The 13,265-nt window shown below is 39.0% G+C and overlaps 2 protein-coding genes across 5 annotated transcripts; one reads left to right on the top strand and one right to left on the bottom strand.

Annotated features, from left to right (window-relative positions):
* Positions 1–1,686: 1,686 nt before the first annotated feature.
* On the top strand, positions 1,687–6,152 carry LOC112281548 (uncharacterized). 4 transcript variants are annotated; one of them, XM_024518199.3, is made up of 13 exons: positions 1,687–1,935; positions 2,633–2,720; positions 2,960–3,134; positions 3,480–3,570; positions 3,769–3,804; positions 4,075–4,182; positions 4,488–4,615; positions 4,777–4,825; positions 4,938–5,027; positions 5,160–5,213; positions 5,391–5,456; positions 5,647–5,744; positions 5,857–6,152. In XM_024518199.3, exons 1-13 carry the CDS (start codon positions 1,813–1,815, stop codon positions 5,921–5,923), a joined length of 1,173 nt encoding a protein of 390 aa, XP_024373967.1. In that variant the 5' UTR covers positions 1,687–1,812; the 3' UTR covers positions 5,924–6,152. The 4 variants fall into 4 exon arrangements, with proteins under 4 accessions (XP_024373967.1, XP_024373969.1, XP_024373970.1 ...); XM_024518201.3 differs by having other exon boundaries at positions 5,647–5,749; XM_024518202.3 differs by having other exon boundaries at positions 1,780–2,037; positions 2,946–3,134.
* A 358-nt stretch (positions 6,153–6,510) lies between these two features.
* LOC112281546 (histone-lysine N-methyltransferase, H3 lysine-9 specific SUVH4) lies at positions 6,511–12,538 on the bottom strand. The gene is made up of 14 exons (XM_073533248.2): positions 11,493–12,538; positions 11,254–11,352; positions 10,962–11,016; positions 10,715–10,821; positions 9,930–10,103; positions 9,539–9,661; positions 9,249–9,347; positions 9,005–9,054; positions 8,730–8,818; positions 8,296–8,455; positions 7,976–8,081; positions 7,612–7,797; positions 7,057–7,278; positions 6,511–6,934 (listed from the first exon to the last, which is right to left on the bottom strand). The coding sequence occupies exons 1-14, from the start codon at positions 12,183–12,185 to the stop codon at positions 6,824–6,826; spliced, it is 2,274 nt and encodes a 757-aa protein (XP_073389349.1). The 5' UTR covers positions 12,186–12,538; the 3' UTR covers positions 6,511–6,823.
* Positions 12,539–13,265: the final 727 nt, after the last annotated feature.

The following is a 13,265-nucleotide window of genomic DNA, read 5'->3' as shown; positions in this document are numbered from 1 at the left end:
ATGTAATGTTGAGAATGTGCAGTTACATTTGTATCCTTCCATCATACACAACTGAATTGTATCATGATCTCATGAATGACTGGAATGGTTTTTCGGCATGCTTGTCTCCATTCTGAGGAATATTTTGATATATCTCTAATCATTCATTTATTTTCTTATTGCATAGGTTATTAACAGAGTGAAAGTATTGAGTTGGAAAGTAAATGATTAGTATTATGATTGATGGGAACTACTTTGAAATATCAAATTGTATATATTTTGGGCAGCTAAATTTGTTTCTGATGCATGGTCAAAATATCATTGGTTGAAGAGATCCATTGCATCAAATCAAGTCCTACAGTTTATAAGTACATTTTATTTTAAAAAATTCTTTTAAAAAGATATAAATTCAATGTTTACAACAACTCTTAATCTTCAAATATATTGGAAAAGAAACCAAGTAGAATGACAAATCAATAATCTAATAAGTGGATAAAAGATTCAAACAGAATATAGAATTAGAAGTATTAAATTATGACAACTAAATTTAAAACTTCTTATCAATAATCAAAACTAATTATAGAATATACTGATCTCGACTTTTGGCTTATCAATTAAAGCTATGTAATTAAAACTATATCATAACCAATAGAACGTGAATTTTTAAAATACACATAAATTACATGTTAAGAGAAAAGAAATGTTCCTTGTATTGATTCATAAAAAGTTAAATAACATAAATATCATACTAGGACAAAAACTAAATTGAAATAATAAATAAAAAACATATATATTATGAATTTAGATTAAATTAGATTATAAAACAAATATATGAAAAAATAAGTTTGTAATATAGATTGGTTTCTAAGAAATTATTCTTATAAAAATAAGGTTTTTGTCATTCTTGTATCTTACATTATTCTCATATGTATAATTTGTTAGATTTTATTTTTTAATTATTTTTAATAAGCATATTATATATACATATATTTATTTCTTATAATTTTAAATCATATATTTTATATTTTATAATATATTTATCTTATTATAATCATAATTATTTCTATTAACATTCTATACCTAGTATTTTTAATTAGTGCATTTGATTTATTATCTATTCTTGTATTCACTTTCAATTGTTTTATTTTTAAAATATTTTACATTGAGATATTATTATAGTTTATAAAAAATAATTATTACAAAAAAAAATTTATAAATATTTTATATTTTAATTTGAAATAAAAATTATAAAATAATTTCGTACTAAATTTTCTTTGCATTAATGAATTCTTCCAATTTATTGTATGATTCAAAAATTCAAACTAAGAATATAAAGTTTAAGACTTAAACATTTTAAATTTATTTATTTCAATAAATATGTTATTTGAAATTTTCATTTGATTTATTTAATCTGTGTATTTTGATCTTGAATAGCAATGTATATTGAAATATGAAGTTGATCTGAAAAGAATGCTTCCATTAAAATGTACCACAAAGTTACATTTACTTACATTACTAAATAGAGTGCCAACTTTTAGACTTCCCTTGCATGTGCAAGTATTCATCTCATTTATTAATTCGTGGCCTTCGGACTTGAATGAACAGATTCCTATTTCCATTCTCATCCATTCGCGGCAGAGGTGGGAACAACCCAGGGATACTAGGACGGTCCTCAAAAGGGTGTCAATCCAATCACAAGAATCAAAATGTGTGCATTCACACAGACGTCAGAACCAGACTGGGAGCAGAGAACTGTGGGGCTTGACGTCGTGTCTCGGAGTCTGTTTTTCGGGTCTCTTTCCTGATCGAAATCTTCGTCACAATTTTGCAGCTATGGCGATGGTGGAGCAGCCACGGCCTCTGTCTTCACCGTCGACCTCTGGGACAGCCATGGTGCCATCCTGGTTAAATGCCCAGCTGCAGTATCTGCGCATGCACTCTCCTGTCCCTCTCAAGGTGTGGACGTGACCAATTCTCTCTCTTCTGTGTTTTTGGTTCCACGCTTCTATTAGAAATCGTGAGCGTAGCAGGTGCTGAAGAGGATGACATCGCGTTCTGGTATGTTCAATTTTTGTGGTGGCCAAGTCACTTTGTTACTCTGGAGGTGATCAATTTGTCAGTAATTGCGTTTTTCTTCAAACCTCGGAGGTGGGAATAGGGAGGATGGAGGAGGGCGGATGGTTAATTAGGTTTTTTTTTTTTTTTTTTTTTTTTTTTCAAACTTCGTTTATGCCTTTGATATATTGGTTTTCATTTAGATGTTTGTAATGCTTGAGGCTGTAGTCGGCTTTGAAGCTCGATTGGGGATGTGCTGGTCTTTGAGCATATTTTAGGAAGTAATCATAATTTCAATATCTGCTTATTCACGTCATGATTGGACTCAGTTGTCGTCAAGCCCTGGCTCACCTACTAGTGGTTTAGGTTGTAGATTCGGGGCTTTGACAGTCGGTTTACGAAATTTACGTACAGAGTAGTATATCGAAGTGTGTATTGGCTACCAATTCAAGGATATCCGGGTGGTATTGTAAGGGACGAGCGTATTCAGTGTTGAATTTAAAATTTCGAAAAATCTTCAACCGTGCTGAAATATGTATTGTCTATTTCGCGCGATCTGCAGTCTTTGTTTAATCTCCAGTACTGGAACCATGTACAGGTAGAAAACTTACGATCAGGTGCTCGCAATGGTCACATTTTGGACCGCTTCTCTCTCTTTGTACCCTGCTGCCTTTCGTACGTAAAATGTATGTTCTCTCTATCCTCTACAATTGTGTAACGCGATGCAGGATTGCTCACACTAGGGCACCTGGTTCTGTTCTGGTTTTTTTAAGTGTCCAAAAATCCTTAGTATCCTATGACTTTCTCCATTTCTGTTTCTGCCTTGTTCGAGCTGGGAAGCAACCATGCAGTATCAGTATACATCAGGAAATGCAATGGATTCATTGTCTGAGTATTATATTGATCTGTAGGCTTCTGATGCTAGGGGATGTTGTATACAACGGGAATGACACTCGGGTGGCACCCGACATCATATTTGGCGCTGATGACGAAACTTTCCAGCCACTCATGGATGATTCGGAACTTTCACCATGTTATTACTTGCGAGACTGGACAGTTGCTGATCCTACTAGACTCTTGAAACTCATTCTTCTCATTAGGTTGGTGAATCTTTTATTGGTGAATCTTTTATACAAATGGTGATACCTATTTGTATTTCGCTTTATGTGGGCTTCATTAAGTCAAAGTTGCTCAAATGTTCGTTGCCTGTTTTCTACCAATTTGCAGTTCAAATTATCGAAGATGTCTTCAATATCAATAGGTTGCCTTGATGTTGATTACTAATTTTTGAGCGCTTTTAAAGATGATGTTATAACAGACCTGCGTATTCTGTCAGCAGTTTGTCATCATAGCATCGCTGCGACTCTGCGACTGATTTCCTCGTAATTGTTTCACTGAGTTGCTTGAAGTTCGAGCTTAAGGTTCTGCTTGTGGATTTATTGCAGGGGATTGTATCTGCAATATCAGCGGAAGAAAGTAGAAGAAGTTAGCGATGAGCGCGTCCGATTTGAAATGAGCACTATGGCTGCAATTCAGGTGTGTTAAACTTTGTCGTACTGGACGAATGTTCACTAATATTTCTGAAGGGTCTTGGGCTACACTGGTTTCAGGTGCATCTTATGCTATCAGACCGTATGTATGGGGTGGAAACTTGGGTTGATTTCTGGATCTGTTGTGTAATCGTTTATGGGTCCAGCGTAGTTTAATAACATTTTGGGTTGTTATACTTTGTAGGGGTTGGAGATGTGCGTAACGACTATATCCGAAGGGGTCAGTTCTACAATTTTCATATCATTGATGTCACTATGAAGCCGAATTGTCTCTAGATAGATTGAAGTCCATCCTACTCTCAGATTGCAATCATTAGGAGCAGAACGTTGTGAATATTCATTGTGCTAGCCATGTGTACCAATTAGGATTGATAGACGTCCAGGCATGCCAGTTCTTTTTGAGTTGTCTTTCCCTCCAATTTGATTCAATGATTGGCACAACTTGTAATACACATTCAGTTATTGAAAGGGTAGCTGACCCTTTGAACAGATGGAAGAGGTGAACTTCGCATTTCCACTAGTGCTGGAGATGGAGAATCCTCACTCTGCTACAAATTCCCAGTCTTCATCCATTACCTGTAGTGATATCTCTCTGCAAGTACGGTTTCTATCCATTCTATTTAAGCTTATTTGATCGTTACATCGCTACCTCCTGCGAATAGTTTTCATCAGGTGTTTGTTTTGGTTCTTCTTTTGTATCTTCATATTGAAGAACTGCCACTTCAAACTGCCCACTGCATATTGAATTTCTTTACGGCTCAAGTTACAACTCAATTTATCTATGCTAAGATTCAGTCTCCCAAAACTCTAGTGCCCATTAGGTAGGGATGTGGAATTCTAACCAGCGTCGTTTTAGGCGTATTCTCTCAAACCTTGACAGTTGCTTCGTTTCGTGGATTGCAGGTAAAGTTTCCAGTGCGTGGGGGACAATCAGGAGGAGGTGCCCCGCAGCTGAAGCTGGTGGCACCTGAAGGAATGAGAGACGTATTCGACGTTGATGATGTCAAACTTCCTGTATGGCCCGAGCACATGTGAGTCATGTACCTACTTTTTACGACAATTTGGTGAAGTATTTTGATTGATCACCTTAAGTGCGTAGTCGGGTGCTATGGCATTCATCTGGTATTCAATTTTAAATGTTAATTATAAAAATCACGATCTGATAAATACTTGGGGGTATGCCATTCAACAGGTGTTTAGTGGAGTATAAGCCAACACTGGAGCTTACTCTACAGCAACAGGTCCGCATTTGATTTCCACGCAAATCCTGTTTTTGTCCTTTTGTATTTTCAGTGTAGAAACAGCTATGATTGTAAGCCGATGATGAGATTTCAATAAAAATACCTTTGATAGGTACGAGAAGCGCGTGCATCTGTTCGATTGCGAAGGAATTTCGTGGAGGCATTGTTCCCGTTCTTTGGTCATCCTCTTGAAGTTGACACGGTGGGTTTCCATTTTCAGCTCAATAGTATGTCTTAGATTAATCATTTACAGGGTAACCTAACCAGATAGCATTTTTTCTGAGTTGTTTTTATCAGTTTGATATTTACATGTCCATGTGGTTGTTTTTCACAGCTATACTACCGAAAGGCCTCTATTCTGACCTCCTTTGGAGTTTTTACTTTTTTGGTGAGCACATATTGAACTAGTTCTAGGGTCCTGAGATTTCAAGGCTCTTCGTTTGCTGATTGAGTAGAGCACTTAAGATTCTTATCTTACTAGTTTCTTGTGTGTGTGTAACAGTAAAAGGTTTGATTCAGTTCAAGCAGATTTGAAAATGATGCCTGGCTGTGAGTTCTTGCGCAGGTACATTTTGTGCTGCCAATCCAATTTCCAAAGATACAGCCATCGTTTACTTTTCAAAGTTCTCAGGTACATATCGTGTCTGGAAGTCTTATAATTACTTATACAATATACAAGCCTAAGTCAGAAAGAACTCTTTTTCATTATTATCGATTTTTGTTTGGTTTAGTTTATTCGATTTATGCTCGCAGATGATTGACAACTCGTTTTTTTCCTTTCTGAGATGTTAAATGTTTGAGGCACTTCTTTGAGTATGCAGCATTTCGATGCACGAGGTAAGCCTCTTGTATCACGCCTATATCAGGATTACCCTTGGAGTCCACGCTGGGAGGCTTCTGAAATGGCGCAGCGAATTTTGTAAGGTTCCTTGATAGTCAGGATTGAGTGTCTTGCCATTGTTTCTTCATTTTGCTTTTCTTTGACCGAAGGCTTATTTAGGGTTTTCCATAACTTTTTGTTCTCTGTGCAGCGACTTTGTGGCTGAGGAGTGTCTAGCTTTCAAGAGAAGTTGTGGTGATATCCTTAGCCAACGCTAACTTCGCCAAATATATGTAAAAGTATTTGTAAAGTCAGCCAAACGTCCAAATTGTTGATGCGAGGGAATAAATGAACTGTGGATTAGCTTTACAAGCTTTCAAACGAGTTGGATTGGAGTATGTTCAATTATCAGTGGTACATTTTACAACCCTCATTGATTCAACGGTGAGATTGCCAATGTAATAGCAATATGGTGAGTAATGAAGCGTCAACATCCAGTTCATCATATCGATTACTGGTGCAGAATGGAACGTGTGATTAGAGATGGATAATGGAATGTTCTTGATAATTATCTTCCGTACCATCAAGGATTGTCGTCTTCTCATTTTAGGGTATGAATCTTCGTGTACAGTTGTAATGGAATATGTTCACCGATCATATCTGAACATTTCGTGAGGACGTCTATTCTCTAAATAGGAGTGTGAGAGAAAAATTAATAGAAACTTGAGTTGAATTTGGGTACACCTCAACTGATAACGTCAATTCAGTTCAACTTCTAAATTTGGCGGTTAACAAGTTCCGTTACAACTGTACACGATTCATAGATTCAAAAAAGATGAACGTCAAATTCAGTTCAAGTTCTAAATTTAGAGATCGCAAGAATAATGTAAAATAAGTTAAGGGCCAAGTGCAACTCCGCCAAAAATCAAGGGCATAACATTTTCGGTTCTTCGAACCGATTCTTCACCTAGACAATTCTCTTCTGGAACATTCACCAGAAGGGGTTGCGGTAAAATCCTGACTAAAACGGCGCTAATTGCACAATTGCATGCGTATGGGTGTAGTACTTAAATATACAATGACTACATCAGACTACGCCACAGTTGGACCTAATTTTAAAAATTCCAAATAAACATTCCAATAAACCCTAAACCCTAAAGACTATGTATGGACTGTACCTAGTACATCCGCTTGCGGCATGATGGAGCTCCGCAATGACAAGGCATTTCCACTACTTCGCCATCTCGCACTACGCTGTCCTTGGCGTAACCATAATCATAGCACAACTCCTGGTGATCCCATGGAAAATAAGCTTACAAAAAATGTAATGCAATCGAAGGAAGTATCAACATATTGGTTTGCAACTGAATTTCAAAAGTACTTCAACCCAGTAAAGACAAAATTCACGCACCTCTAATGGATGTATGTTATCAGCCGCGAACATCACAATTCGGGGCATCGTAACATCATTGTGATGACTCAGCACACATTGGATGAACACATTCGGTTCACAACTGTGATTGAGAAATCTCGACACGTTTCCATTCTTTCCAGCGTCAAGAACGTAAGCGGGCGCATCTTGCAACAAGTCGTCTTCGTCACTAAGTTCTGGCATTACATCACCAAATCTCTTCTGTACAACAGAAATGGATGGAGGTTATGAATGAGAAACACTGGTGAAGAGGCATGGTATTACTGTATGGTATCAGGTGCATGACGACCACGCAAGCTTACAAAAAAATCTAGTCAGGTCGTGTGCCATGAACTAAACGTTAATATTCCTTCCTTTTCGATCCTTCCAAATAGCATTATCATAGATGATAGCTCGATTGGACGTGTTTTTAATTGCGAAAACTATTAACATGAAAGCGAAGCTCAATCTTGCTGAGACTAAAACAAGAACTTCGTCAGTTGGCATGCAAAATTAATATTCATAGCAAATGTCTACAGAGTATGGACTTAATACCTGGCGCCCTTCCATGCCTTGCATAGTTTGAAGCAGATCAAGCTCAAATATATAGCTGTTATCCAACATACTTTCCAGGTTCTCGTCATTCCGCCTCAATGTACCGAAGTACTCGCAGATTGGAGCTCCCGCAGGAATAAAATCCCATGATCGGCAAGCCCATCCCTTTGAAACAGTTTTATACACCTGCACAATACAAATCATTGAACGCTCCAATCAGCAGGACCAACACGTCCACCTGCAGAGCTACCACTATTTCCGGGGCACACTGAATAAGTTTAAGACTGTGAACAAAGATTTAATACAGCTAAATAACATCATAAATGCTTAGAGTATGACACCAAAAAAACACGTAAACACACACCTCCAACCTATATTGAAGTCCTTTCTGAGACGTCCGGTTCAAACATTCAGGGCCACAACCACACCCTGGGCCACACTCGTAAACAACGTCCATAGGTTTCACCAGCCTACGAATCACAAACATTTACGATATCAGATGGGACAAGCAGTAAACACCCGTGAGCAATTATTGAAATACTAACGCCCTAGCGGAAGACTCGATATTGCTTGCCGTGAGTGCTAAGACATGATCGTGACTAGCTACGGTACTGAACAGTATTGAACCAGCCTCATCATATAACGTCGACCTAGCAGAGACAGTGCATATGCATCAGGGCGTACCTCTCGCCATGATTGAAAACGTAAGGAAAAGATGTTCCGTTCTTGCGAGCGCAAGCACATTTCTTCTCATTGGTACATTTCCCTTTACAACTGCATCCTTTCGGTGCGATAGGCATAGGGATATCGTCAGGTACTACAGTCTTCGTGATGTACGTGTAATCTGGTCAACACAATCATGTCAGATGTCACATCAAGATCTTAAAACTAATGTCAGCAAAAGATATCCGTATCGGTCCATCAGGAATAAACATTTCATAGAATCGGCAAGTTCTGGAGTGAGTGCTACAACCTCATGATGATGATGTCAGCCTCATTAAAAAGTACTAGAAACATTTTTTTACTTTTTACTTTTTGTTCTTTTTGTTCTTTTTAAAAATTCGCAAGCACGGTAATAAAGTTTCACATGAGATAAAATAAAATGGACACGGGCAAACCTTTTGGCGGAAATGGAGGATCATCGATGGTGTTAGAAGCAGGCACTGGAATTCGCTCCTGCCCATTTGAGATGTCCTTACATACCAATCTGCAGACGCTCAAGGATTTCCATTTGAGATGTCCTTACATACCAATCTGCAGACGCTCAAGGATTTTGATTCACAGCATATCCATGAAAATTAAAGAAATCAAATAGTGATAGTGAGTAGACTCTAGAATCAGCTGTAGAGGCTCATTCTATTATGTTAGAATAGGAGGTTTGTAAAATTAATACCCCCGCAGGTCCGAAACAGTATCTGGTGCTTTCCCCCTAGCAAAATGAACCTGCATTTGAAAGCCGAGGAGCAGATAAACATAGGTTCCGTGGAACACTACTACTTTTTCAGTAACTGATGAGAATTTCCGATTGACAACAGAATGAGACACAAATAAAACCCATGAATATTCGTACAAACTTTTCAACCTCACGCCGGAAATAGTAACTTTCAGGAAATTCCACAAGCAATACACGTGTGCACCTGTTTGCTAGTGAGCGTAGGCTGCCCAGGCAAACGCCGGAGCTGGTACTTAAATACCGTAAACCCAGAAATTCCTTTCTCAGCCCAATGACCGTAAACCTGTACGTCATTTGTAAACAAATCAGCAATGGTTTGCAATGCTATTACAATTAACGATAGAAAAAACTAAAGGAAACTGTCTAATAAATAGAAATACCATAAAAGTTACTAAGTTCACTTAAATGGTTTATTTTGCTGATGAGAGGACAACCCAAACTGAGCGATGATGTGAGTGGTTAAAATATCTTGACACCAGTGTTCAACAGAAGACTTTCCTCGTACAACCCATCATACGTGTATATCTTGCCAGTGTAGCTCCTTTTGTCAGCATGGCCACGAATGACACGGACAGGGAGTCGACATTTCATGCTATTCTGTACAACAATGAAGATGGATTTCACTGGTCAGTGGAAAAAAAAGAGACAAACTATTAACAACTATTCTACAACGTATTTCTGAACCAAGCTGCGATTCCGTGAAAAGTCTGAGTAATAAGTTAAACGTTGCACTCAAGAGTGTGGGCTATGTGAGCGGACAGAACAGTTAACATTGGCACGTTTAGGCGTTTCCATTTCGGTTCATCACATTGCAGCCTCGCATTGGAAGTAGGCAAGGAATCGCTGGTGACAAATTACCACGTACCTTCAAAGCCAGATTTCCCTTTTCCATCTTTTGGTCCTTAATTTGGCGACGAGTGCTTAGAAGATCGTTTCCTCCTTGCCCAGTGTAGACCATGTCCTCTGAATTGTCCACATCATCTTCATAGCCTCCAGACATAACAATGGAAACAGCAACTGGAAGTTCCACATCCGTCATCTAGAGCCGTCGCAAAAAAGTTAAAATAAGAAAAAATATATTAAATTAATTGTGAGAAGCTACAATTCATCTGTAACCGCCTCCTAACCTCCTTAAATATGAAAGGAATAGGTTATAAACAATATTTTATTTTTAAAAGGGGAAAAAATATTTAAATAGTTTATTTAGAAGGTTAATCTTGGTTAAGAAGAAGAAGAACAAGACCCGTATCTATTAACTAGTAGAAAGTACTAACATGAAATCAAAAAAAGTTGTTAACAGATCACTTCACCCCAATCAACATTGAATAACCACTTTAACCAAAACAGCCAGGTCCCAACCATATATTGATTGCAGATGAACAGCCATGCCCAAATTCCGAGGTACTGTTCAGCTCATTGGAACTTCCTACTTTGACAACGAAAATTTCAACACAAGGAAACAACTGGCGGCGAAAACATACAGTTATTTCCAAGCATCAATCAGCATTGCAAGACAGCAAAAACAAACAGCGTGCGTTTTCCAGCATTGTCAGCTACAGGTTCAATAACTACATTGTCAGCTACAGTTATCAGTAAATGATTTAAGATAAATTGGAAATCATAAGTGCAAACTCTGAAAAACAGCCTTACTCTGCCTTTAACAGCTCCAATATAATCGATTCCATTGAGCCAATGAGAATGCAATCCTATTACAACCATCTCTGCTCTTGACAGGAACTGCTGGCCTACACTAACACCTGAAGAAATAGATGAAATGAACATGAATGAGATATTTTGTGAAGCATGATGAAAGATTCAACAGATCACGGACCAAAACGGTCGCAGGGGTTCAGAACCTTCTAAGCAACGGAATTTAAGCTCAGGATGAGAGTTGAACCTGGAATAGGGCCAACTTGTTTATCAGGATTGAGCGTTGCCTTGAGTTCGATCATCTGTACATGAAACACATACGCTCAGCCTAAGTTTCTTTACGAATGGTATGTTGTGATGATTATTAATACATCTTAAACCGTATCCTAAAGCTACAACATTAAGCTCTAAGGTCTGCACTGTGACTTGTAATAGAGTGGCTGGAAACTCGAAAGAAGGACAAGCCTCCTTTATCAGTGTAAAAGGCTTCCTAGAGATGACACAAAATTTCGAAGAGGCGAGCCAGATTCCTGCATTACCTTGGAAATCGCTTTCAAGTCGGGGCGTTTGGAAGGTCTTTTGCCAGTGCAAGCCTTCCCAATCTTACTTAAAATTTCCAAAGCGCGCTTATCTTCGGCCTGCAAGCATTTCCGGGGAGAGAACAGTTTAAGCTAGACCAGAGGTTTGCGCACTTGAAAACCAAAACGGTACAAGTAGGACCCTTCCTTCTCTACAGTAACTCATGTATGAAGAATGACACCACCAGACTCATCCGCACCTGAATGGCTTCCAGGTACATGAAGTTGAAAATTCGAATAGTTGCTTTGACTTGCATTGCATCATTTAAACTAGCTCTCTCCGCAATTTGCTGTCCCAACTTATCCGAACCGGAAGTAATGATCTCCTCTGCACCCTCGCTAAGATCATCGGCACCTTCAGCCGTAACCTCCCCGTTACAATTGCGAATTTTAGAAGCTTTCACAATGGCAACCTCCTTCTTCACCTTCTTCACCTCCTTAACCTCTGTCTTCTTAACCTTCACCTCCTTCTTCACCTCCTTCACCTCTATCTTCTGAACCTTCACCTCCTTAAACTCTCCTTTCTTGACCTTCACTTCTTTAACATCTACTTTCTTGACCTTCACCGATTTTTCTTCCGTAGTCACTTTTGTAGCACCCTTAACCCGCCTCCGAAAACGCTGAGCTCTAGGCGACCCTGAAAAGCCCTGTTTCACGGGCTGACGTGAGGCAAGTGAGGCAATGCGCGAGGAGCTCCGCAGAGGAGTTTGACGCGCCTTCCCTGGAGTTTTGGTGCCTCTCATACCATCCAGATCCACAGTATGTTTAACAACCTCTTCCACACCACTCACACTCTTCTCCAACCTCGCTACCCGTTTCCGCGCCCGCGTCTCCGCAGGCCTCTCCCCATCCTCTCTACGACGCACACACGACGGATATGGAGAGCTCGGCATTATAATGTCACGAGGTGAACCAGCACGCCAGTCTCTTTTCAGCACCAAACCTCTAACGTGAACGTCACCTGCGCACCCCGACCTCCCTCAGCAGCAACATCTCGGAATGTCACAAGTCACAGATTCCAAACCATGGCCAGCACGGCACTTCTCCAGAACTAAAGTCTCTACTTACATAGAAACCACGATTCAGAGTTCAAAATCCACCGCGGTTTCAAATCGGAATAGCACTGCACAACCAAATTCAAGAATCCAACCCAAGGCTCTACACATTTTCACCTTCCCCGAATCAATCTCAGATACGCGAAAAACGTTCAGAAGCCAAAAATCAGCTCCATAACAACTCACAGTGAAGCGTACAAACTGCTGTTCCACACATACAAGCCACGAATTATTCCCCTCAGGCAAAACCTACAATTGGCGCCAAAACACAACTGGCGGGACATGACGAAAACAAATCCACCTTCGTTGGACGAACTATCAACCTTCGTCGAAGGTCCCTCATATTGCAGTGGCCATGCCAGTAAGCGTCCGTTTGTCGTTGGGGGGTCGTTGACAGCGTGGAACCTCCGGTGTTCTAGTCCTAAATTCAAATGGGTAAGAGTAAGACGTTGGCGGGAGAATCGCAAGTCACTGTGATGGTGACTACAGCCCCCGCCCTTCTCTTGCAGCCCTCTCAACTCCATCCTTTCAATTGTAATAACAAATCCTTCATGTTTTATATAAGACACAGATATTTCGGTAAATCCTTGGCTATTTTGGTTCATCGGGATTGTTTGTTGAATTGTTTGAATCTTGGAGTTGTTCATTGGTTTGTTTTGGGAGTATAAAATAGTTTATCACTATTAGTCTTCTTATTCTCCTAAACCAATGAATAATGCAAAGGTACCCAAATGTCCCTGATCTTATCAATGATATTTAGAACAAGTTTTTTACAAATTACCATTGTGTAATAAATTATTTTAAGACTTTATTAAAAAAATACATACTATTGAATGTTTGTTTTGTAACTCATATTGATATCTAAATCCTCTAACACATTCCTACTTGTTAAATCTCTAAGAATTATTTTTTAAAATA

This window comes from Physcomitrium patens, chromosome 4, assembly GCF_059467195.1.
Source record: "Physcomitrium patens ecotype Gransden chromosome 4, ASM5946719v1, whole genome shotgun sequence".
Lineage (NCBI taxonomy): Eukaryota > Viridiplantae > Streptophyta > Bryopsida > Funariales > Funariaceae > Physcomitrium > Physcomitrium patens.
Note: the sequence above shows the minus strand (reverse complement) of the source record. Positions and strands in the feature narration are given on the sequence as shown.

Excerpts from the sequence above, each read along its gene's own strand:
- LOC112281548 (XM_024518199.3), top strand. The coding sequence starts at position 1,813 with ATGGCGATGGTGGAGCAGCCACGGCCTCTGTCTTCACCGTCGACCTCT. Across the intron at positions 3,135-3,479 it reads AAACTCATTCTTCTCATTAG|GGGATTGTATCTGCAATATC; the intron begins GTTGGTGAATCT and ends GATTTATTGCAG. Across the intron at positions 5,745-5,856 it reads GAAATGGCGCAGCGAATTTT|CGACTTTGTGGCTGAGGAGT; the intron begins GTAAGGTTCCTT and ends TTCTCTGTGCAG.
- LOC112281546 (XM_073533248.2), bottom strand. The coding sequence starts at position 12,185 with ATGCCGAGCTCTCCATATCCGTCGTGTGTGCGTCGTAGAGAGGATGGG. Across the intron at positions 10,104-10,714 it reads TTGGAGCTGTTAAAGGCAGA|ATGACGGATGTGGAACTTCC; the intron begins GTAAGGCTGTTT and ends CGACGGCTCTAG. Across the intron at positions 8,082-8,295 it reads GTTTTCAATCATGGCGAGAG|GCTGGTGAAACCTATGGACG; the intron begins GTACGCCCTGAT and ends TGTGATTCGTAG.